The sequence below is a fragment of the Myxine glutinosa genome, chromosome 10 (assembly GCF_964187855.1).
Source record: "Myxine glutinosa chromosome 10, kmMyxGlut1.1, whole genome shotgun sequence".
Taxonomy (NCBI): domain Eukaryota; kingdom Metazoa; phylum Chordata; class Myxini; order Myxiniformes; family Myxinidae; genus Myxine; species Myxine glutinosa.
Genome location: NC_136270.1, coordinates 86,244,584 through 86,268,183, shown reverse-complemented (window position 1 = coordinate 86,268,183; position 23,600 = coordinate 86,244,584). Strand labels below are relative to the sequence as shown.

General features: G+C 42.5%; 1 protein-coding gene across 2 annotated transcripts in view; it reads right to left on the bottom strand.

The window, feature by feature from the left end:
- Nucleotides 1-757: 757 nt before the first annotated feature.
- Nucleotides 758-23,600, bottom strand: part of MINDY3 (MINDY lysine 48 deubiquitinase 3) — a 140,417-nt gene continuing 117,574 nt past the window's right edge. For both annotated transcript variants that reach the window (XM_068126614.2, XM_078785838.1), the window contains 4 exons: nt 23,368-23,440; nt 16,659-16,746; nt 6,597-6,668; nt 758-1,886 (listed from right to left, as the gene is read on the bottom strand). In XM_068126614.2, coding sequence (XP_067982715.1) covers nt 1,737-1,886; nt 6,597-6,668; nt 16,659-16,746; nt 23,368-23,440 — 383 coding nt within the window. In that variant the 3' untranslated portion in view covers nt 758-1,736. The remainder of the gene's footprint in view (nt 1,887-6,596; nt 6,669-16,658; nt 16,747-23,367; nt 23,441-23,600) is intronic.

Sequence of the window (23,600 nt, the reverse complement as noted above, 5' to 3'; positions counted from 1 at the left end):
TTTGGAAATTCAGAACTACCCAGTCTATAAAGCCGTTGTCCACAGCTCAGTTGAATACTCCTCTCTCTCTCTCCTACGGCATGGGCATCACATCTCACTTTCCCCTGGAATCTAAAGTTTTCAACATGATTGGAATCTCCTGCGATGAGGCCGACGCAAAAGGTCTGTTGCTTTAACATCGCAGGTGGGTCAATGGTCTGCATTTTACCACCTCTACTCTGGTTTGGCTCCATTTGCTCTTTCGGTCCTCCGACCCTCCTCAGCAACTCCAGGATGCACACGAGTCCTTGCGGTAAACCCATCCCATTCAAACTTTAAAAATCCAGGCTGACAACTGTTATATTCTGACCTCATTTTTTTATGTCTGTGAAATTGCCCCCCCCCCCCCCCCCTAGAGGCTATTCTGTCCTACCCACTCTTCCCTCCAGAGCTTCAAGCAGGCAGCACACCACCATCTCATACCTACCCCTATCTTACTCACCATTTTCCTTTACCCCGATTGACCCTGATGAGTGCAATCCTCTTACCATACTTGGTGCTTCCTTCCTTCCTCTCTCTCCTATTCCCATGTTCATCCATTCTCTTGTTTATTGTGTCTAATTGTCGCCCAATCCACTCTCAGTTCACACTCACCTCGCTCTTCCATAAACTCCAACCCTGTAAAGAAAAAGAATCTTACAAAAAAGTGCAGAAATAAAAACAACTGAAAACATCGGCAGTGAACCCACACATCTAAATCTTTCCAACACACAGCTCGCCCATTTCAATTGTCATCTTTTATTTACAAAAAAAAGAAGCCAACATACATATCAGATGTGTCTGGGCATCCTAAACAATAGCAATTTACAGTTGTATGAGCAGCTTAGTTTGTTGATAAAATCAATAGTTTAACCGCATTTACTATTGGAAGTATAGTTGTCACTTGTCCGGCGACTGTCATATGGCGGCTCTAAATGTTTAGAAGGGCCGGATTTTAGAGTAGACATGACACACATTTAGACACTTCTGAATAGCTCGCAATACAAAGTGTTTATTGTTCATTAGATGAAAGGTGTCGGGGTTGTTTTTTAAACCGTTTGACGACATTTAAATTGGCAAAAAATAAAGTATGAAAGGAATAAAGTCAATTTCAATCGGAATAACAGGAAAAATAACTATAAGAAATGGGAAAATTGGCAGTGGGATGACTGACCCATATTCCCTCCTTGTCTACAACTTCCTCCCGTTGACCTACCTTAAACACTTCCAGTTTTAGAACAGCTACATTCATATCCTGTCTAAGGCCCAACTCAAAACAAACAGTCGAATCTAGCTTATATAGTCTCCACATTACACCAAGCAAAAGTGGCTGGATAATACATGTTTTACTGGACTGTACCAGGTGCTACATACAGTGCACACCCCAACAGGGCAAAGCAGCAAAAGCAACTAAAAAGGTTTTTTTTTTTTTTTTTGATAGATTTTTGATGTTCGGCAAAAGAAAATTCACAAGTATAACTTAGCAATATTTATGAACATCACTTTTTACACATGCTTAAAATATGTTTATTAATTAAATTACATTGTGCCCACAGGTAACAACATGTATGCATGTGGTGAACATGAGGGGGAGTAAGTGATGGAGCTATGGCATCCGGTGGTCCTGCGCAGGCTGCGTTGGCGTGTTCTGTTGAGGTAGGCACGTGCAACATGGCTCTGGCTCCTGGCCCTCGACACGGCCCCGTGAACCCCGACTCTCAATTGAGCGACGGCGGGCGCTCCGTGGTCCACAGCACCTCGATGGCCGGCCACTTGGTCTGTAAGCAGCTTTTGCATGGAGCATCGTCGGTGGCCAGCGAGGGCTCTTGGAAACCTCTAACGATGGCCGTGCCCTCGGTGTATCGAACCTGTTGAGCACAGCAAGGTCGTGTGTTACAAAATGAAGCTTGAGGTAACCAAGCGTTAGGCATAAGATACTGAAATTGCTGATCGATTTACAGAACCACCAGAGTGGAAAATTTATCCGATACATATGGCAAAGGCCATTTTCACCCCCAGGTTCCTACAAGTAGATCCACCCTGGAACATATTGTTACGGTGGAAGGGGTACGTATTAGATAGATGATAACTATCATGAACCATGTGCTCAAGTAGCTTCGAACGGTCTTCTGTAACAGGGATTTGCTGGAGTGAATTTGTCTTGTTATTTATTATGTCTGTCATGAGAAGAGCAGTGTTGACATTAACATTAGGCAGGAAAGTATAGGTAGTTTTCGTTATCTCTGTAAGCAGGGCGAAGCGCTAGGTGAGCTAAGAAGAAAGGGCATGTTTTTTTTTGGATGTTTCTATCCAGTGGAACCACCTTTAGAGGCCATTTTTCCCCGCAGAGCAGGAGTTGGCCTTTTTTGGGCACCGTGGTCCCCTTTTTGAAGCAATGTTTTACGGCCGGATGCCCTTCCTGCCGCCAACCCTGTTGGTCGCCTCTTGCAACACACACGGAAATACCAGTGAACTGGCACTCAATTTGCCAACCTCGGAAGGATGACGGGCTGAGTCAACCCACCTGGCGTTAATTCAGCGATCGACCGGGATACGAACCCAGGATCATAGGATCCCAAGCCGGCACCCTAACACATTGTTAAATGAACAGCAGTTCGTTCTCATTTTTAAAGCATTGGAGCATCATTTAACTCGGGTTGACTGTTCGTAAATCCGGATAATTTTTTAATAACATCAAATTCTCAGCTTAGCCTGGGAAAGAGACCTCCGGAGCAGTGGGATTCTTTCTATCCAGTAGGGGCAGATGAAATCCACCCCCGCCTCCACCTTGGACTGTGATGATGCTGGGGATGACACCACGACCGTGCTGACATGAAGTAACCCCAAGGGTCGTTCTGTCATTGGCCAGTCCCGGACAGTGAGCAAAGCATGCATTTGCGTGCGGTCACAGGGAAGGTGAGAAAAGGTACCACCCACAGGGGCAGGAGAGGGGGAGTCGAGTCATTTGGAGTGAGAACCTAGTTAAATGATCTGGTTCGCTTGGGAGGATGGGTCCCTTGGGAGTCGAGACTGTGAGCCAGCCCCGTCAGACTTGCTCCCTCTTCTTTGGAGTTTCTCTCTTGGGGATTGTCTCTTCTTGTCTGTGCTCCACAACCCACTGTTCTCCCCAACTGCCCTCCATAGAAGCCTGCCTGCTGGTTCGCTTACCCTATTCACTTCGTCCACGTACTCTTTGCCTGTTTATATTCACATCATTATACACACTTGTACCAAGTTTGATTTGGTTCTCTTTAACCGTTCTTAAGTTATAACGTTGACGAAAACCTATCACAGACGGATGGATGGACAGCCGGATGGACAACCCGAAAACATAAAGCCTCTGGCGACTTAGTTGGTGGAGGCGTAAAAAAAAAACTACAGTGCGACACCGTAGAAAATGTAGGTGTCTAAACTAAAGTGTGATTTTATTATTTATTCATTTTATCAATAGTATGCTTGTCAAAGTTGGTACATTAACTTAAAATCAGAAAAGAAAGAAAGAAATGGTTCCTTTGTTATTTGGTAAGAGAGAAGAATGGCATTCAATTCAGTTTTCAATCTTTTCCATTCCAGAACTATTTAAAAACATATCGGGGGCACGTTGAACCATACAACGTGTTGGCATAAATTAATGTAACTCTGCCTGAGCGTTCAGTGGAACACAGCTTCTTCTTCCTCACTGTGCTGCATCAGTCTGTTCATGTAGGGTTAATTAACCAAACCACAAGCAACATAATTGTAGGACTTTTTCATTACATTACGAGATTGTGTGGGGATGAATGTGGGGGGTTGGGGGAGGGGGATGGGAAGCGAATATTTGGGAGAATTCCATTTTAGCATGTGATATTTCCTACAAAATGATTGCTAACATTTTCACAGTGAGGGTTTGTATTGCATTTGCAAAGACTACTGTGTATTGTACATGAGTTGTCACTTTAATACAAAATGCTATTGTCTGAATTTTTCCAGAATACATTTGGAGTGTGGAACGAAGTAAATTTGCATTTCACAAAATTTGCATTTCACATATTTCACAAAACAAAAACACCCCCACTCCCCCGTAACCCCCCTTAATGACCACAGATTTTGATGCAGTCAATACACCTTGTTTAGGCATCAGATAGGCAGCTTGTGGCCAAGTTTCATCAAAATCGTGTATGTAGTTTCCGAGAAGAGAGCAAATACCTATTTTGGGGGGTTAAACCACCCCCCCCCCCATAAACCCTTTCAATGAGCGCAGATTTTGATGTGGTCAATACACCTTCGATAGGCATCAGATACGCAGCTTGTGGCCAAGTTTCATAAAAATCGTGTGTTTGGTTCAAGCGATCGCATGAGCTCACCGGACTAGAGTCCAGTTGAGATAAAAATGGCGTCTAAAGAGCGAGAGCGTTATCATTTGCATCAAAATATTCTAGAGTGACGAACGCACATGCCGTGTAAATATACATTAACCTTTCCAGATGACGCATCATAGTAAACAGAATAAAAGACAACACTATTGATTGTTTACTACTGGCTGCTTGGCATAGTTTACAAATATACGTTATGGGCCCAACCCCACAACATGTGCTGAAGCCGATGCGAAAGTGATCAATCTTGAAAAACAAGCCGAACTACCACACCCATCTATGCTGGACAATCCAGTAGCCCATTGGAGAGATTGTCAATGGATGTCGACTATCGGACCTTTGACTCTATGGGGGTAACGATCAACTGCTGTGATGTAATTTTGAGGAAGCCTCAGCCCTGGTTCCTCACCATGCTGTAGGATGATAGGATGATACTGTCAAGCAAGGAATGGTTGAAGCAGATGGGATTCACATCCCAATTATAATGGCAAATGAAGAGCACTCCGAGATTTTTTTTTTAAACTGCAAGGTGGGGCACTTCATGCGTACTACGAGGACTTGTTGACCAGAGATACGAGCTTTTCAACATGAAAATAGGATGCTCGGTACAGCCGCACCCATCAGCCAAATATGCTACTCACAGCCATATGCTGCATACGAAAGAAGAAGAAGAAGAAAAAGAAAAGAAAAAGAAAAAGAAGAAGAAGCGTGCCCAGGACCTGTGCTCAATGAACTGGTTTTATCAAACTCATAGCTTTATGATGACTGCGGCTAGAACAATCTTCTCTCAAACAAAGGTGGACACATGTGCAAATGTTGTGAAACCATGTATGGTCAGTGACACTGTGCATCATTTCTAAAGCACAGCATTGCGAGTCCATGTATTAGCAGTGACGATGCCTGATGTTGAGAGAAACTGTCACCATTGGATTACCTATGCGAGAATGTGGGTGAAAATGCGTTTGCATGGTTAAAGGGACATTTGTATGTATTATCAAAAACGATTTCTTGTGATCTTGAAAATACGAATCTGTTGATGGGTCCTTGTTATGTCTTTCATGACATTTAATCATGGAATTCTTAGGAATGACGATAGTAATCCTCAAGCAGGCACGACAGACAGAGGGACAGAGGGCTGGGGAGAGTAGCACTTCTTTCAGGTGAGACCTTTTCAGCAAATGTCATTGCAATGTGTTTTCTTAAGCACAAACCTTAAGTCGATTGTACGTTCATTTTAGATCAAAGTTGTCCTTTGTCACTTTTTAGAGCTGTGCTATTTCATTGGCCCATTTCATCCATCACTTATTATCCAATCATGCCGCCTGGCATATGGAGCTTCTTTTGAACTTTGTAACTCGTGTCGGTCTTTGGGCCACGTTCCGTTTTTTTTTTTTTTCACGTGACCTTCATCCCTTTAATTTCCTTCTCGACGGTACGTCGTCAGGTCTCTCCTGCCCGTCCAACCACTCTCTCCCCGTCAGGTGCCCAGCATATTGCTCTTTCCCAATTCATCAATACTGCTTGAAAACCCCCCCCCCCCCCCCAAAAAAAACAAAACACCTTTTAGAGGCCATTTTTCCCCGCAAGCGGGGGTTGGCCTTTTTCGGGAACTGTGGTTGTTGTTGTTTTTTGGTCCCCTTTTTGAAGCAATGTTTTACGGCCGGATGCCCTTCCTGCCGCCAACCCTTTTTGTAGCCTTTTACGACAAGCAGGGAATTACCAGTGAACTGGTACTCAATTTGCCGACCTCGGAAGGATGACAGGCTGAGTCAACCCCCCTGGCGTTAATTCAGCGATTGACCGGGATTCGAACCCAGGATCCTAGGATCCTAAGCCGGCACCCTAGCCGCTAGCCCAACACCAGGGGGGGGGGGGGGGGGGGGAAGATGTTGCGAAATGCTCCCTCTTGCAACAACAACAACATATGCAACATGATGCAACATGCAACAACAACAACATGAAATGAAATGAAATGCAACAACCCTAACCCAAAGATGCTGCGAAATCTACAACACATGTATGTAGTGGAGGGAGAAGAGATGATTGATGCAGCTGTTAGTTTTAAAGGTACATTAGTCCTCAAGAAGCTCATGTAGTGGAATTAGCTTCACACCTGTTTAAGTGTGCTACAGCTTTTTTTTATCAACAGGAGTCTGGAACCATTTACTATGGCACGTGCAAATAAAGTAAATTTAGCCAAATTAACATTTGGGATTACAGACCCACCTTCTCATTTGGACAGGAATAGCGGAGACCATTGTAGTGAAAAACAGAAAAGGATTCTGGAATGTTGTTCTCCTGAGGGAAGAATAAACATGGCCTTCATCACCACACGTAGGTACCGATCTGACATCATGACATCACGACGGTAGGCAGTAGGCACAAAGCAAAACTTTTATCTTCACACCTTGCATGTTTGTATCAATGAATCAATAATCACACAAGTATTAAACTTTAGTTTTTTTGTGATTTGGAAATATTTTGGTCAAGGAAAAGTCATTAAGTTAATGGAACAGTAAATGCATCTCAAACTAGAACAGCAATTGGTAGAGCGCACACCTCCGCCAGGCTGAACAGCTTGTTTTGTATCCCACCGATAGGCCGGATCTGGATTCGGACCTGAACCAAAATCTAATCGGCTTGTCCGTGTCACTTAACCAACTCATCCACCAAGTTTTCATTACAATGACAGTGTCAATCATTAAGCAAATTGCTTCGAATGCATGAAATATGAAACTAATGTGCAAAATACCAATTTGCCAAATAACAGAAAAAACAACTTCCGCATGCGATTAATGGCAATGCATAAAAGTAGGATATGACGTTGCAAGTTTCAAAACCACAAGAAGTCTCTATTTGACCAAAATTTCAGAAGCCATGGCAACACACCAATTAGAAACTGTAACAAACAAATAAACAAACTCGAAAGTACATAGAACTCCTTATCCTTAGATGGGTTGTTGTGGACATTGTAGGACTAGTTGCAAATGGGAAATTCCCAGATCTGTTATCGTTTCTCCTCTGTCTTGTGACACCATTCTTCGTCGTGTAATTTTTGCCGAAGATTTCACATGAACTTTAAAATACATAGGAAAAGAAAAATGGGGAGGAAATGGAAGGATAAAACGGAAAAAACAAAGAATATAAAAGATCGAGACATTATGGGCGTAGTATTACGAAGGCAAACAAGAAAGACGGTGAGACAAATGAAACGGCAGCGGATAGATGTTAATTTTACAAAAACAAAAAAGGGTTTAAGCTATTATTTATTGGTCAACAAGTGCCAGCAAAACTCGGCAGGAAGTGTTTAAAATCACACCCGACCAGGTGGAAGTGCTTTGCAATGCCCGTGTGATGATATGCATGCACAAAGACGGTGGAGCATACAAATACATGCACGTACAAAGGCGAGAGCTCCTTAAAATGCACAAAAATTGCAATGCAAGGCCAAAAACCGTATTGTTTGGGGCAAGACAGGCCCCTCGAAATAACTGTGCACAACAATGCAAAACCGTGAGCCATCATCATGACATTAATGCAACAAAGGTAACCGCAAAATGCCACGTCTTACAACTAGATGAAAAACCCCGATCATCACGAATGGCAATTTAGGCAGATACGCAGACACTTCATACTACAGACTTGGCATTTAATATGGATTTTTTTCCTTTTTTTCTTGACTTGGGTTTACTTTCTTACCTCAGTATATCAATCTGGTGAGTTTCTTTTACACTTTGGTGATTTATTTGTTAAAAGAACCATGTCACTGATTGTCTGTCGCAGCAAGAAGTCAACAACAGGATTATATCACAGGTGGCGTGGCAAAATGTACGGACAGGTGCATTTGATGATTGGCTTCACAGTCGGGTACACAAGGGTTGTAGCGTTCTGTATTAGTGGAAAACAACTGCTGCACGTCTCCAAAAGTTATTGCCGCTTCCTCTGGAGATGGTCCGTCAACTCGACAATGCTGTTTGTCATGGAGTGGTGGCTTTACGAAATTACGGCATGAAACAGCGTGCTATTGCTCGGCAGTATGACATCACTCAAGGTCAGGTGTCAAAGATCCTGAAACGAAATTCTCAGAGGGGTGTCCCTACTCCAATACCGAGGCCAGGACGTCCCGCAGAACCACAAGGAGGGATGATCGCCAGCTGCACCGGTTAGTCCGCACTGGCCATACCAAGTCAGCTAATCGGCTTAGGGCTGAGTGGCAGCAACTGACAAATGTGCCTGTATCCAGAAGGCTAGTCAACCAACGACTGGTTCAAGCAGGCTATCGTGCCAGGCGTCCCCTGAGAAAGCCACGCCTGACCAGACAACACCGCCAGCGCCGATTGCAGTGGGCCAGAGAGCACCGTCAATGACAGCCAGGACACTGGAATCACGTGATCTTCAGTGACGAGTCTAGATTTCTGGTCTATCGTCAAGATGGCCGCGTCCGAGTGCGCAGACAAGTGCATGAAGCCTACAACAAAGATTGTATAGTGCCAAGAGTCCAAGCTGGAGGTGGTGGGATGACCGTTTGGGCTGCTTTTCATGCAGGGGGCAAAACTGACCTGGTTGTTCTGAATGGAAACCTGAACCAGTTAAAGTACAGGGCCATTCTGGAAGAAACATTGCTTCCATTTGCTCGTGCAGCCTTTCGAGGAAACTTTGTCTTCCAAGATGACAATGCACGGCCTCATCGTGCTCGCATGATCCAACACTTTCTTGCTGACCGTGGTGTAGAGAACATGGAGTGGCCTGCCATGTCCCCGGATATGAATCCAATAGAGAACTTGTGGGCAGAATTAACACGTCAAATCGACCACTTGGACCAGCAGCCGACCTCTGTGCGTGAATTGCAGCAGGCTATTGTCACTGCATGGCAAGCGATTCCTGTTCAAACCTTGGCAAATCTCGTGAACAGCACGCCTCAACGTGTACGTGCTCTCCTGAATGCTCGTGGGGGTTACACGAAGTACTGAACTGTAATTTTACTGTCCGTAATCCCAGTCGTAATTTAACTTTTGTTTTTGTTAAAAAAATTTTTGGCTAATGTGCAAAATAAAGAGATACTTCTGGAAAACGTACAGAAGTTTAACACAGTACTGTCCATGAATTGAGTTCAATATCAGTTTACATCACTTTCAAGGATCAATTTATTTGTTTCGAAATGTCAAATGTGGTTTTTGTTTCTTTTAAAGGTCACATTAACAAAATCTAGAATAATTTCAACATAATTCCAATGAACTTTTGGTTCTAAGACATCTTGAAAAGTAAGTTCACCCCCACAAAAAAAATATTCCATATTAAATGCCAAGTCTGTATGTACCAGTAAAATTGAAATGAGCGACTTTTCCATGAATGTAAGCCTCTCTCAAAAGTGCAAGAGAATTCAAATCAACATGAATAAACAGGGCAAAGTACATTTGCATCATGTGTAAAGCTTCCGAAGCAGCACAACACCTTACTCTTAAGTCCATGCATATTGTCCACTGACTGGTCCACATTGGCATTGACTTAGTGATAATGGTGGGAGAGAGAAAAGACGTTCTTAAGAATTAACCACAACTGGCAGGATGGCCTAAAGAGAAGGTGTGTGGCACCCACCTCAAAGCTGTCTAGCCTGGATTTGAATCCCAACCCAGGTATAAGCTGTCATCTCTGTGTTTCACAGACAAGGTGATTCATCAATGTGTGTGTCTTCCCTTGGATACATGTTAGTTGGTGGACATTAAATATCCCATGGTGTCCTTTGCGAAGAGTAGGCGAGCTATCGCTGTCACACTAAACAAATTCCAAATTCCTGCCCTAACTAATGCTACTGGGTGGTTTGCTATTGGTTTGAAACTGTTTCCGCAGCACTGATGCTCTGTAACAGAGTATGGCACATCAGAATCAGAATCGAGTTTGAACAAGCTGTATTCAGAATTGCTCAAAATCACAAAGAGCAGATTTAACCAATCAGCTTATGCTGAGAGTTAGTTTTCATCAATACCTGACAAAATAAATTCTCAGGTGGATCGTTTGCCAAAACTCAAAAGTCAAGACAAAATCTAATTTGTCAATACAATACCGCACTAAACGGAAGTTGACGGCAATAAAACTAAATTGCGAAAAAATGAACAAATTACAAAACATTAACAGGCCCAAATTATCTTGTCACAAAACAAAATACAATCTTAGCACAATAATAACTAGAATGGCACTCGGTAGAGCACATACTGTAACTCCGCCAGGCTGAACAGTTTACGTTTTGGATCCCACTGATATGCCAGATCTGCATCCGGACCTCCAAAATCTAATCGGCTTGTTCTTGTTACCTAGAGGCAAATCAACCTAGTTTTGTCATAACTCGTCCACAATTTTTTGAAATATCACGTTATATATTGTTATTGGCCCCAAAACTCAATGGTGAAGAATCGCTTAAAAAATTTCCGTATCTGGATCTGGATCCAGATCTTCACCAAAATCGAATCAATTCGTCGTTATCACACACCCAATGCATCCACTAAATTTTGTCAGAATCCGTCCACAGCTTTTTGAGATATCCCGCTCACAGACAAACAAACAAACAGACAGGAGGGAAAACATAACCTCCGCCCACCTTTGGTAGAGGAAGTAGCCAGGTGATTTTTTTTAAGAACAAATGGCTTTGTCACAGGATATTGTTGGTACTATTTTTACAGCAGAGCCCATAGGGCAATGTCGTCTGGAACAGCATTTGTCTGTCCGCATGTATGTCCCTCACAAATATCTACCAATCAGAGCTGATGATCTGGTCACACGTCAGGGTTTAGTAACCATTACAGTTGCATATTTTACTAAAAGGAAATATAATAACCTTCTGTGGAACGTTTTGGGGTCCCAGCGGGTATCATAAGGTAGGTAGGAGGTTTCAGCAATTCCTCAATACAATTGTGATTTTGAAATGTGATCGATACGGACCTTGCTCTCGAATTCGGAAGTGAACAGATGATGATGGTTCATTGGTTTGATAATATCTCACCACAATCGTGATTCAACAATATATTTTGATATATTAAATATTAATACCATAGTATTAATTTGTGATTGGAATGATGAATGATGCTGTTTGGAATAATAATAGAGATATTGAGTTTAAAGCAGAATGAGGAAATGATATAAGGGTTTCCATTCGTGACATTCACAGATTCCCCATTTGCTGATTCGCCGTTGACTGGATACAGCAACATTCAGACTGGGTACGTTTTTTGTCCAAGTCCTTCACGAACCTGCTGTCAATGCCTGACGTTGGACTGAAGGTGGCACAGGAATGTGGAATTTATTAATTGTTTCATCGTTGGCCATCCGCCATTTTTTCCCCAAGCCATTCACGAACTGGCTGTCCATGCCTGAAGTCAAAAAATTTAATACGAACATTATTTGCTAATTGCTAACTGGTATCCCCACCCAGGTCATACTATCCTCTTCAACTAAAGTATCAAACAAGCCCGGCTAAGCCGTTGTTAGACCATCGGTCTTGTTCGCATCAATTTCAAGGACTATTGATAGACAACAGACAAATGAACGCAAAATATGGAAGTTGAACGTACGATTCGAGCTAAGTGCTCATAAGGCAGCAATCACCCCGACATGGTCTTTGCAATGGTGCAAAATGGACATTGTTCGTGAAGACCTTTCACCCAATCCTGCAATGATTAGCACAGAAAGAAAAACACCAACACACGACCGCACACACACACACCTTACTATAAATAAACCACCTTTAGAGGCCATTTTTCCCCGCAAAGCGGGGGTTGGCCTTTTTCGGGAACCGTGGTTGTTGTTGTTTTTTCGGTCCCCTATTTGAAGCAATGTTTTACAATAACAATAAGTTTGTTATTAATAACAAACAATTTTGATAATTTTTGATGTTATTAATAACAATAAGTTAATAATAATAACAATAACAATAATAACAATAATAACAATAAGAAAATAACAATAACACACCTTACTATAATTCACCAAATGTCCGTCCGTCTGTTTGTCCGTTCCCAGGTACCGCAAAAACGACTGAACCGATCGCAACGAAATTTTGGGTAATCCTGGGACCCCCAGGAGTAAAATAGGCCATATTGTTTTTCCAATTTTTCCAATTTCCAATTTTTCCAAACACGATGGAATTATATTTACCGACATGAACAGTGATGTGGCTTTTATTGAAATTCTACAAATACTGTTTAGATTTTGATGATTTGCGTGTGATATGATTTAACGGATGTTTATATGAATCGTTTAAAATAAAAGAAAAACCTTCAATTTCTGATGTTTTGCCTTTTCATTTGGGCTTCCCAATTGAAGCCCAGCCCGGGGGGCGGGTACCGTTGCTAGTGTACCTAATACAAGGGTCGATAACAAAACTTGCCAAACTAAAAGAAGAAGAATGAGGAAGGGGCAACGTTCATTGCACGTTTCACCTTTCTACACAAATTGCTTCCACATTACCACTAAACAGACACAGAAGGTTAACACAACGGAATTCTTTTCTGCATTCCAGGCCTGGAAACCAGGCATTACGTTTTATCCTGAATGTATCACAGCAGAGAGCTTTCGCCTGCAAGATAAACATTATTGTTGAAGTGAAGCATTCACCTGTATGATGAATCCAACGCAGCCTGGGAAGTGGAATACTTATCTAACACAGTGGCATAGAAGATGTCAAAGACGATCCTGCGGCACTCAGTTGCAATTATTTTTTCTGGACCACCAAAAGAAATTCGAATATAATAACTAACTACATGAGCAAAGCACAGCATTTGAACAAGGCATATAATACCAATAATCACCACCTTTTGAGAGAAGATCCTGAGATTGCACTGAAATGTCTCAACCACTGATATCTAAGAGTGAAAAATGGACAGGAGGTGCTTATCAGGACCCAGGATGACAATCCCGTCCTTTAATGCTGAGGGACTATCACCAGTTAAACTAGAAATGATTGCCAATATATGGTACTTTTTGTACACAAAGCCAAGGATCATGGAAGAGCTAAACACAGAAGGGATTAGGACGCAACAGGACCAAAAGGAACAGCAGAAAGAGAGGAGGGGGTTGGAGTGGGAATGCCAACAGCAGGCCTGAGGGGAATTTAAAAAAAAATAGGGGAAGATGCAGGGGGTGGATGGACAGCATGGATACAGAAACAAACATTGGATTTTGGATCTCAGGTAGGAAATATCATGGTTTTGGATAATATTTATCATCTGGAATGGTGCTGAACAGCTGTTTTGTAAACCTGGAGGGAGGAATGAGTTTGAAGAGAATGTGTAAGTTGGTTCTACAGCAAGGAAAAAAAGAGGAACGAATGAGTGGTGGTGAGCAGTGATTCTGTATTTTCTGTACAAGCAGAGATGGTTTCATGCTACACCAATGGCCAAAAGATCTGAGGGTTGCCAGAAATTGGACGATGTTTTTCCGAAATACCCGAGTGTGGATCGGGCATACAAAATGTTCGCTTTTGTGTTCAGAACATTTTACAGAGCACTGTTATGAAACAACAGAGATGGCTAGATCTTGTGGTTATCCGCCACAATTGATCTGAGATGAGGTTGTTGGAGAAATGGAAGAGTCATCTATGGCCCTCACAATGAAGCGAAAGAAAACAACCGTCGCTTGAAACTGTAACACCATCTCTACCGAGCTACCAGTACATGTACACGGGTGATTTGAGTGGTGAATCAAAACCCTGTGTTGGCCTGCCGGCGACCAATCTCACCTCACCAGCTCCCCATCCTTCACCCTTCACTGGGGCAGAACATTGACACGACACAGCACGGGCATGACACAGCACGACCACAGCCACAAATGACATTCAGAGAAAGTATGATACAGGACGATCCTGTTACATACAGGACACCGGGTCAGCCTGCTATGGTGGGACAAAACATTTGTCGCCCATTTTGTCGGCGGTGTCCGAGTGTACCTGGGCGGTGTCCATGCTGTGTCCGTGCTGTGTCATGCCGTATTTCTTCTGGAGTAATATAACCGATTTATCAATTAAGACAAAATCCGTGATATAGCGTCATTTGAATGGAAAAACAAAACCTACCAATCTGTTGTGAGCATGTGACCGACGTTTTCATCTGTACTGCTAACAATGCCATCTTCACTGACACCATGTTCAGCTGAATTGCTCACACAAGCCTCAAAACGATGCAGTGCCACAATTCCCCCAAAAGTGTTTCCATCCATAATCTTGTCTCCAATAGTATCTTCAAAATCCCACTGATCAGTTTCAACATACTGAGAACCTTCAGTTGCTAATGACGGTGGAATCATTATTGGAATCTGAGCTCGATATACACGATTCTCTATGTACAGCCGCCATTTGGTTCAAGGTGAGTTCATAGTGTGATGTCACTGGCAAAATCAAAAATTTACACTTTAGGCTTTTTTTGACACTTTGTGATTGGCAAAGACATTTAAAAAAAGACTTTTGTTCAAATTATACCATGATTAATGATTTTAAATGGTTTTCAGAAAAAAAGAAATTGCGTTTGGGTTCCCCTTCAAACAATCCTCTTGAGAAGGTTCAGTCATTCAAACTCCTGGGTAACACTATTAGCCATGATCTTTCTTGGGCAAACCACATTTCAAAGTTGGCCTCCAAAGCCAGCTGCCAATTGGGCATCCTTCATCATACAAAGTCCTTCGTTGGCACACCTGAACTCCTATCCACCTACTAGGCCTTCATCCTCAGCTTGATGCCAAAGAAACCAAAGCCTTTAAGATTATTGGAATCTCCCGTGATGAAGCCGAGTCTATGGGCCTATCACTTAGCCATCGCAGATAGGTCGGTGGTCTCTTTCTCTTCTACCACCTCTTTTCTGGTCTTGCATCCTCTTCTGTTTCCATGCTCTGCCCACTCTAACCCTAGCCCTCTCCACCCAGGTTTCTGCAGGACACACTTGGCCCACTATCAATCCCCTTTTGGTGAAATTACCCAAATCCAGGATCACTGCTCACCTCTACTAATTTGCTCCACTTTTTTCCCCCCACCTGTAGAACCAACTTCCACATCCTCTTCAATGTCATTCTTCCCTCCAGGTCAAGACAGCTATTCATTATTCACCAGCATCTCAAATCGTCCCTGATCCTTCCCACCCTTGTTAACCCACACCCCCTTCACCGCACACCAAGCCCTCCTTCCAAATTTCCAGTTTTCCCTCCCCAGTTTTTCCTTTTGTATCCACTTTGTCCACCCAATTCCTCCCCATACCCAGTGTTTGTCCGCCTCCCTCTGTCGTGGCCTTTGGTTCTGCTTTTGGTGTTTCCCCCTCTGCTGTCTCTTTTTATCCTGTTGCATCCTGATCCATTCAGTGTACTTGTACTAGCTCTTATATGAGCCTCCACGAAGTATAGAAAAAAAGAAAAAAGTCTCTCAGAAGTAATTTGTCCCAGAAGCCCCCATAATCATAGTACAGTAAGTACTCATAAGTTTGTTCACCCATTGCAGGTAAGCTGTGATGACATGAGATGAATGAATTAATTTGAACAATATTATATATTTTGGAGATTAAAGATTATAAAGGGGGGATTGAGCACAATGCTACATGAAAGATAACATATTGAACATATTGACACTACAGACAAAAATTGTGGAACATTATATTGTAGGGGAGTGTGACGGCTACACCACTTTGAGACAACACGTGGTGTATCCGCTGTTCAAGGTCACACTCTTTCCAATGTGCTGACAAACCTGAAGTAGACACCACGCAAAGAATACACTGGGTGGCTTGCCATTACTCTTCCCACCGGTAGTCAGTGCAGGAATTTAGCATTTCACCAGAGTATCAGGATGCAATGGCCTCACTCTTTGTCTCAAGACACCATGAGATAGTTTAACAGTCCCCAGATAACGCAAGCAGACTGATCCCCAGCTTAATGTGCAACCAGGGGGGATGCCATCAATTGATTCATTTGATTAGATGAATTGATGCAACACCCTGCATATCCCACCATCTCCACATTATCTATCACTTGCCATTAAACATGGGAATTCCCAGAAGCGAGGTGCCATGCATCTTTCTTTGGGAATGCCAAAAGAGTGAAGGGCAGGATGGTTCCTTTTGGTGCAAAACCATATCTGGTGTGTGCATAGGAAGCACATTACAGTCATAAAACATCACATACCAGAAACAACCCTGCTCACAGAATTTGTCCATAAAATTAAAAAAAGATTGTCTCTGGTTCCTTGTCCTCTTTATGAATAAATGAGGTGATGAAACCTATCATGTGAGAAGCGTATGGCATCAAGAGGATTCACTACCTCACCTCTTCGGCAAAGAACTCGGTAATGAATGGACCGAGGAGGATCAATCCAAGGTTTTCGGGATCCAAGCGACTCTTCATCAGGTTCACACTGTGGGAACAAATAACAGTCGTCGTTCCTGAAATACACTGACATTTACTTCCTTCCCCCAGCGCTTGAGTTTATCAGTCATATAGGCTCACCAAATTCTGGGTTCTCCCGACACTTAATCCCACTGTTCTCATATCTCACATAAAGTTCCATTCCAGACTCTGTGTTCAGAGGGTTGAGCAACTTTTCACATTATAAGCATTTTGAACAATCCGGTAGTCAAATAAGGAAGCGGTGAGAAAAAAAAGTTTAAAGCAAATGAAATAGCAGGAATCTGCACATTGTATTTCATATTTATCAATGCTCTGGTGTTACATCTACCCTCATCAGTCTACAGCTAAATTTAAAAAAAATTCCTTTCGTCCTGCTAAATTAAGTTAAACCAAGATTTATCCCAAGGTTTTATCTGAGCATTGTTGATACCAAAGCTGCAACAGTTGATATCCAGTTAACTAACAATGAGCAGATTTTACCTCCAATAATCAAGGTTCACTGGTGTTGGGCTAGCGGCTAGGGTGCCAGCTTAGGATCCTAGGATCCTGGGTTCGAATCCCGGTCGATCGCTGAATTAACGCCAGGGGGGTTGACTCAGCCTGTCATCCTTCCGAGGTCGGCTAATTGAGTACCAGTTCACTGGTAATTCCCTGCTTGTCGTAAAAGGCTACAAAAAGGGTTGGCGGCAGGAAGGGCATCCGGCCGTAAAACATTGCTTCAAAAAGGGGACCAAAAAACAACAACAACCACGGTCCCCGAAAAAGGCCAAACCCCGCTTTGCGGGGAAAAATGGCTTCTAAAGGTGTTTTTTTTTTTTTTTTAAATCAAGGTTCAAACCTGATAAAAACAATCTTTTGTCAAAATAAGTTGCACTAAACTTAGCAACCACATTTGGGCCAAGTGCAAACAAAACAAGCTATAATTGAAACAAAAAACATCAATAAGGTACTTTAGAAGAAGTGTAGGTTGGTTCGAGAAAGAATTGCGACAGTGCATATAAAAAGACTATTAGTACCACTGAAATAGCAGAAGAGGAAATGTGTAAATCTGTGAAAGTTAAACCACGTGGGTTTACCAAAAGAAAAAAAGAAAAAATAATAATGGTTAGTGAGTAAACAATGCTGAGAAGTTCTCATTTTAAAACCACAGAAAGCAATGAGTCAAGGCTCTGGCAGAGGTAAAAGCTTGTTATGTTTCACCTTTGACCTACAGCTATTGTATAAGTGAGTTTTGAAAATAAAACCAACAAGTAGAGTTGGTACACTCAATTGGTACAATTTATGTTCTCAAACTGAAGATCAAGCACCTGGAGATTGAGTACACCGCCCCATGCCAAATAAATAAATAACATATCTTCCAGCTTAATTTCTTAATCAATTGGCTAATAGCATACCTAAACCACCACCGTTTCATACGAATCTGTAGCGTTTAGAAAATTAATCGAAATATTAAATAATTAATTGATTAATCAATAAATAAAAATAACATTTGCAGCCAAATCACTTGGTCACTGTCATGTAGAAATATCAGCTGCCTAACTCAAAAGGTGCTTGAGATATAGCCCAGATGAGAAAGAAAATAAATAAGTACTTAATAAATCGACAATAATTAAGTAATTAATCAATTAATTGATTAATCAAAAAACAAAAAATATCGTTTTTGCCAAAGCATTTCATCACTATTTTGCTCAAATTTCAGCTGCCCAGCTCAAAGGATGGCTGAGATATCGCCCGGACAAACAAGAAAGAAAACAAACAAACAAACGGAGTGAAAAGGCGGATGAAGAGCGAGTACTCCCTTACGGTGCGAGTCATTGTCGGGCCCCCTTCGGCACCCGGCGATGACGTCATGCGCCTGGAGATGGAGTAGGAAAGGAGTGATGTACAACAAGGAAGAGCATATAACAATGTAGCGAGTCTTGCTGGGGAATGTCAAGGAGACCACTTTCACACAAGCCAGTGCGACCCCCTTAAATATTACAGCCACTTTAACCATTTTACTCAACAGGGACTGGCAAAGGTCATTATAAAAGACCACGGACCGACGATTAGGAACCACTAATTAATGGTCTTCACTGTCTATATTTCACCATGTCATACAGTACCCTCCATATGTATTGTAACAGTGAAGTCAAATTTGTTATTATTGCTATATACTCAAGAAATTTGGATTTGAGATCAAAAGATGAACATGAGGCAAGAGTACAAAAGGTCATCATTGATTTCTTGGTATTTGTATGTGTATATGTCGAACAATTGCACTATTTATAGACAGGTCTTCCCATTTTAGGTGAGCATAAGTATTTGAACAGATGACTGACAGGTATTTCTTGTTAACGAGGTGTTTCTTGATGCTCATGTGCTTCTTGGTGCATTTACTGTTCACACATAAAAGAACTGTGAATGTCTAGTCTTGGTTTTAGCCTTTACTTTTGCCTTGGGAGTCTGCCTTTGGAGTTCATAAGCATAAACAGACATAAAGACCAGAGAACTGTGTTTGAAAGAAAAACAAGCAATATGGAAGTTGAATGGACAGAAGAATTCAATTAGAACCATAGCACTAAAATTGGGCATAGCAAATACAACTTGGAATATCTTGAAAAAGAAAGAAACCACAAGTTGACTTAACAATAGATAACTGCAGTTAATGACAGAAAAATCATCAGAGCTGTGAAGAAAAACCCGAAAACAACTGTCAGGGACATCACCAACAACCTCCAGAGTTCAGGGGTGTAAGTATCACAATCTACTGTTCGCAGAACACTTTGACAACAGGATTAGAAAGGCTACACCGCAGATGCAAACCTCTCATCAGCACCAAAAATAGAAAGGCCAGATTAGAATTTGCCAAGAAGTACAGAGGTGAGCCAGTGTGTTCTGGAACAAAGTTTTATAGACAGATGAGACCAAGATAAACCTTTAACAAAGCGATGGAAAGGCGAAAATGTGGAGAAAATTCCTCCAAACTCATTGGGTGGCGCTTCTCCATGCAGCAAGACAATGACCCAAAACACACTGCCAACGCAACAAAGGAGTTCATCATGGGGAAAAAGTGGACGGTTTTAGACTGGCCAAGTCAATCTCCTGATTTAAAGGCAATGGAGCATGCATTTCACTTGCGGAAGAGGAGACTAAAGACAGAACCCCCCAAAACAAACAACAACTGAAAATGGCTGCAGTAAAAACTTGGCAAAGCATCTCAAAGGAAGATACCAAGAGTTTGGTGATGTCAATTGGGTCACAGGCTTGATGCAGTTATTACATGCAAGGGATATGAAACCAAATACTAACTATTATGCAGTCAGACCTCAACATTCACGGTCCCAACATTTGCAGACCCCATGTATTCACGGTTCATAACATGTGACCTGCTCCTACATTGGCGTTTCATGTATTCACAGTTTGTTTGTTTTTACATCTCAGGACTCGTCTGCTATATCCACCGCCGCTGATATTAATTCAGCCTGATAATTCTTCCACAGAAACCTGCTCTCTCTTATGCACAGATTCATCCCATCTCACCTTCAATTATCTTACCCACCATCCCACTCTTGGTACTCTTACCAATCCTGTGGTGAGGCAGTCGCTTTAAAACAATTTGCCTTCTCCTCCTGGCAGGCAAATCCAACTGAAGACAACATCAGATTATTTCACAAAGCTCGCAACAAGTGTGTGTCTACCTCTGTGGAGAACCAGAAAACAACATCTGTCCAATCTCAAGAATGAGCGTTCAAAATTGTCTCCTTCCTCTTAAACCTGGTGGCACCTTGTCAAAACGTGGACCCTCCACCCTCTCCATACTTTGTTCCCCTCAGGTTCCCTTTGTTCATCCGTAGGACACACACAGTCCAGCTGCACCCCCTCCGAGTGAAATTGCCTAAATCCAGAACCACTGCTCACCTCCATTCATTTATTCCTTTTTTTTCCTGCCTGTGGAACCACCTTCCATACTCTCTTCAATCTCATTCTTCCCTCCAGTTCTTCAAGAAAGCTGTTCACCACTCTCTCAAGTATTTTCTACCAACCAAAATAATTATCTTTTCTACACCTGTCAAACAACCCCAACTCTCAACCCCTCTCAATCCCCAACAACCCCTCTCAATTTATTTCGTTATTTATCCATCTTGTCCACCCTTTGTGTTCTACCTTACTCCTCATCCTTACCTACGACCCTTGTTGCTCCATCTCCATCTATTTTCTCCCTCTGGCCTGCTGTTGGTGTTTCCCCTTTCTCCTGCTGTCCCATTGTTATGTTTTGTCCTGATTTGTTCTGTCATAGCCCTTCCATGAGCCTAGACCATGTAGAAAAAATAATAATCCCCCACCATTCAAACAATGCCCCCACATTCGCAGATTCGACATTTGTGGCATTTTCCAGGAAGGTCCCTCCCGCCCCCCCCCCACCCCCCACCCCACTCCCACGAATGCCGGGTCCAACTGCACAATTTGCTTTAATTTACTTTAATTTAATCAGTTTAATACTAAAGCTTACCAAAATAGGGGGGACTGAACATAAAAGTGCTACTATTCTACAATGGTAAAATATACACTAATGACCAAAAGTATACGGACACCCCTTCTAATTAGTGGATTTGGTTGTTTCAGCCACACCAATAGCTGATAGGTATATATAATTAAGCACACAGCCATGCAATCTCCATAGACAAATATTGGCAGTATAATGGGCCGAACTGAAGAGCTCAGTGAATTCAACGTGGCACCATCATAGGATGCCACCATTCCAACAAGTAAGTTCATCAAATTTCTGTCCTGCTAGAGCTGGCCCGGTCAACTGTAAGTGCTGTTATTGTGAAGTGGAAATGTCTCGGAGCAACAACAGCTCAGTCGCGAAGTGGTAGGCCACACAAGCTCACAGAACGGGATCGCCGAGTGCTGAAGCGCGTAGCGCAGAAGAATCATCCGTCCTCAGTTGCAACACTCACTACTGAGTTCCAAACTGCCCCTAGAAGCAACGTCAGCACAACAACTGTTCGTCGGGAGCTTCATGAAATGGGTTTCCATGGCCAAGCAGCCGCACACAAGCCTAAGATCACCATGCGTAATGCCAAGCGTCGGCTGGAGTGGTGTAAAGCTCGCCGCCATTGGACTCTGGGGCAGTGGAAACGCGTTCTCTGGAATGATGAATCATGCTTCACCATCTGGCAGTCCGACGGACGAATCTGGGTTTGGCAGATGCCAGGAGAACACTACCTGCCCGAATGCATAGTGCCAACTGTGAAGTTTGGGGGAGGAGGAATAATTGTCTGGGGCTGTTTTTCATGGTTCGGGCTTGGCCCCTTAGTTCCAGTGAAGGGAAATCTTAACGTTACAGCATACAATGACCTTTTAGAATCTAGACGATTGTGTGCTTCCAACTTTGTGTCAACAGTTTGGGGAAGGCCCTTTCCTGTTTCAGCATGACAATGGCCCCGTGCACCAAGCGAGGTCCATACAAAAATGGTTTGCCGAGATCGGTGTGGAAAAACTTAACTGACCTGCACAGAGCCCTGACCTCAACCCCATCGAACACCTTTGGGATGAATTTGAACGGCGACTGCGAGCCAGGCCTAATCGCCCAACATCAGTGCCCGACCTCACTAATGCTCTTGTGGCTGAATGGAAGCAAATCCCCGCAGCAATGTTCCAACATCTAGTGGAAAGCCTTCCAAGAAGAGTGGAGGCCGTTACAGCAGCAAAGGGGAGACCAACTCCATATTAATGCCCATGATTTTGGAATGAGATGTTCGATGTTCTGGTGTCCACATACTTTTGGTCATGTAGTGCATATGCAAAGAAATACCTTGTATGACAAAGGTAGGAATTTTTTCTTGCACATGAGTCGGACAAATGCAGGCTTTATTGTGGTATCAGTAATAGCACAAATAATAATAATACAGATGGTAAACATGTCTTATATAAATACTGTAATACAGATGGTAAACAACACATCAAGGAATTCAAGGGCTGCCAGGTCATCAGCACTCGCAATGTCGCTACTGATACGGATGCTGTGCAAGTTAATGTGGCACTCAAACCTGTCTAACCAAGCTTAAACCGGCTCTCCATCTTCCCTGACAAACTGCTCCTTGAACGAGTTCACATTATGAGGTCATCTTATCTCAACTCTCAGAGATAAACTTATATAATAGGTCGTGATGTCTGGATATCTGTACATACACACAACCAGCCTGGATATCTGTACAGCTTCGGATGAAACATTGGTGGTTTAGTTACAGTATTAGCCAATTGATTAAGAAATTATTTCATGATTAGTATTTATTGATTTTAATTATACAATTAATCAATCAATTATTGTACACCTCTCCCTCCCAATACCGTCTCTATGTGCTGCACGGCGGTATCGCCGGGCGTCGAAAGCACTCCAGCAATGCCGCGGTGGAGGATGTTATTTATTTATTTGGCATGGGGGCGGTGTACTTTGAATGTATCCGTACTTGTTTATTTTGTTTTTTTAGGAAAAGGTTTATCTCGGACTTACAGCTCTACAACGAATCAGCGTTCTACGGAGTAGCGATAGGCTAGGTATTACTTCCTTTGGATCTTCAACACAATAATCTGCTACTTCAACCTCTTTATGAGTAACGAGGATTTGTGCATCAACACTCACTATTCAGGGTCAGCAAACAAGTCCAAGGTTTTCATTATCTCCTCCAGCTGTGACTCTGGGATGAAGCCGTTATCTGTGACACGCAAACAAAAAAACACACACACAAACACACACACACACACACACACACACAACATTTGAGGAGCAATGAAAGAGCATTATAATTTTGCATAAAAGTTAATTTATAAAACCGCATTTTTAATCTGTATATGCACCTGTGCACGTATATAATT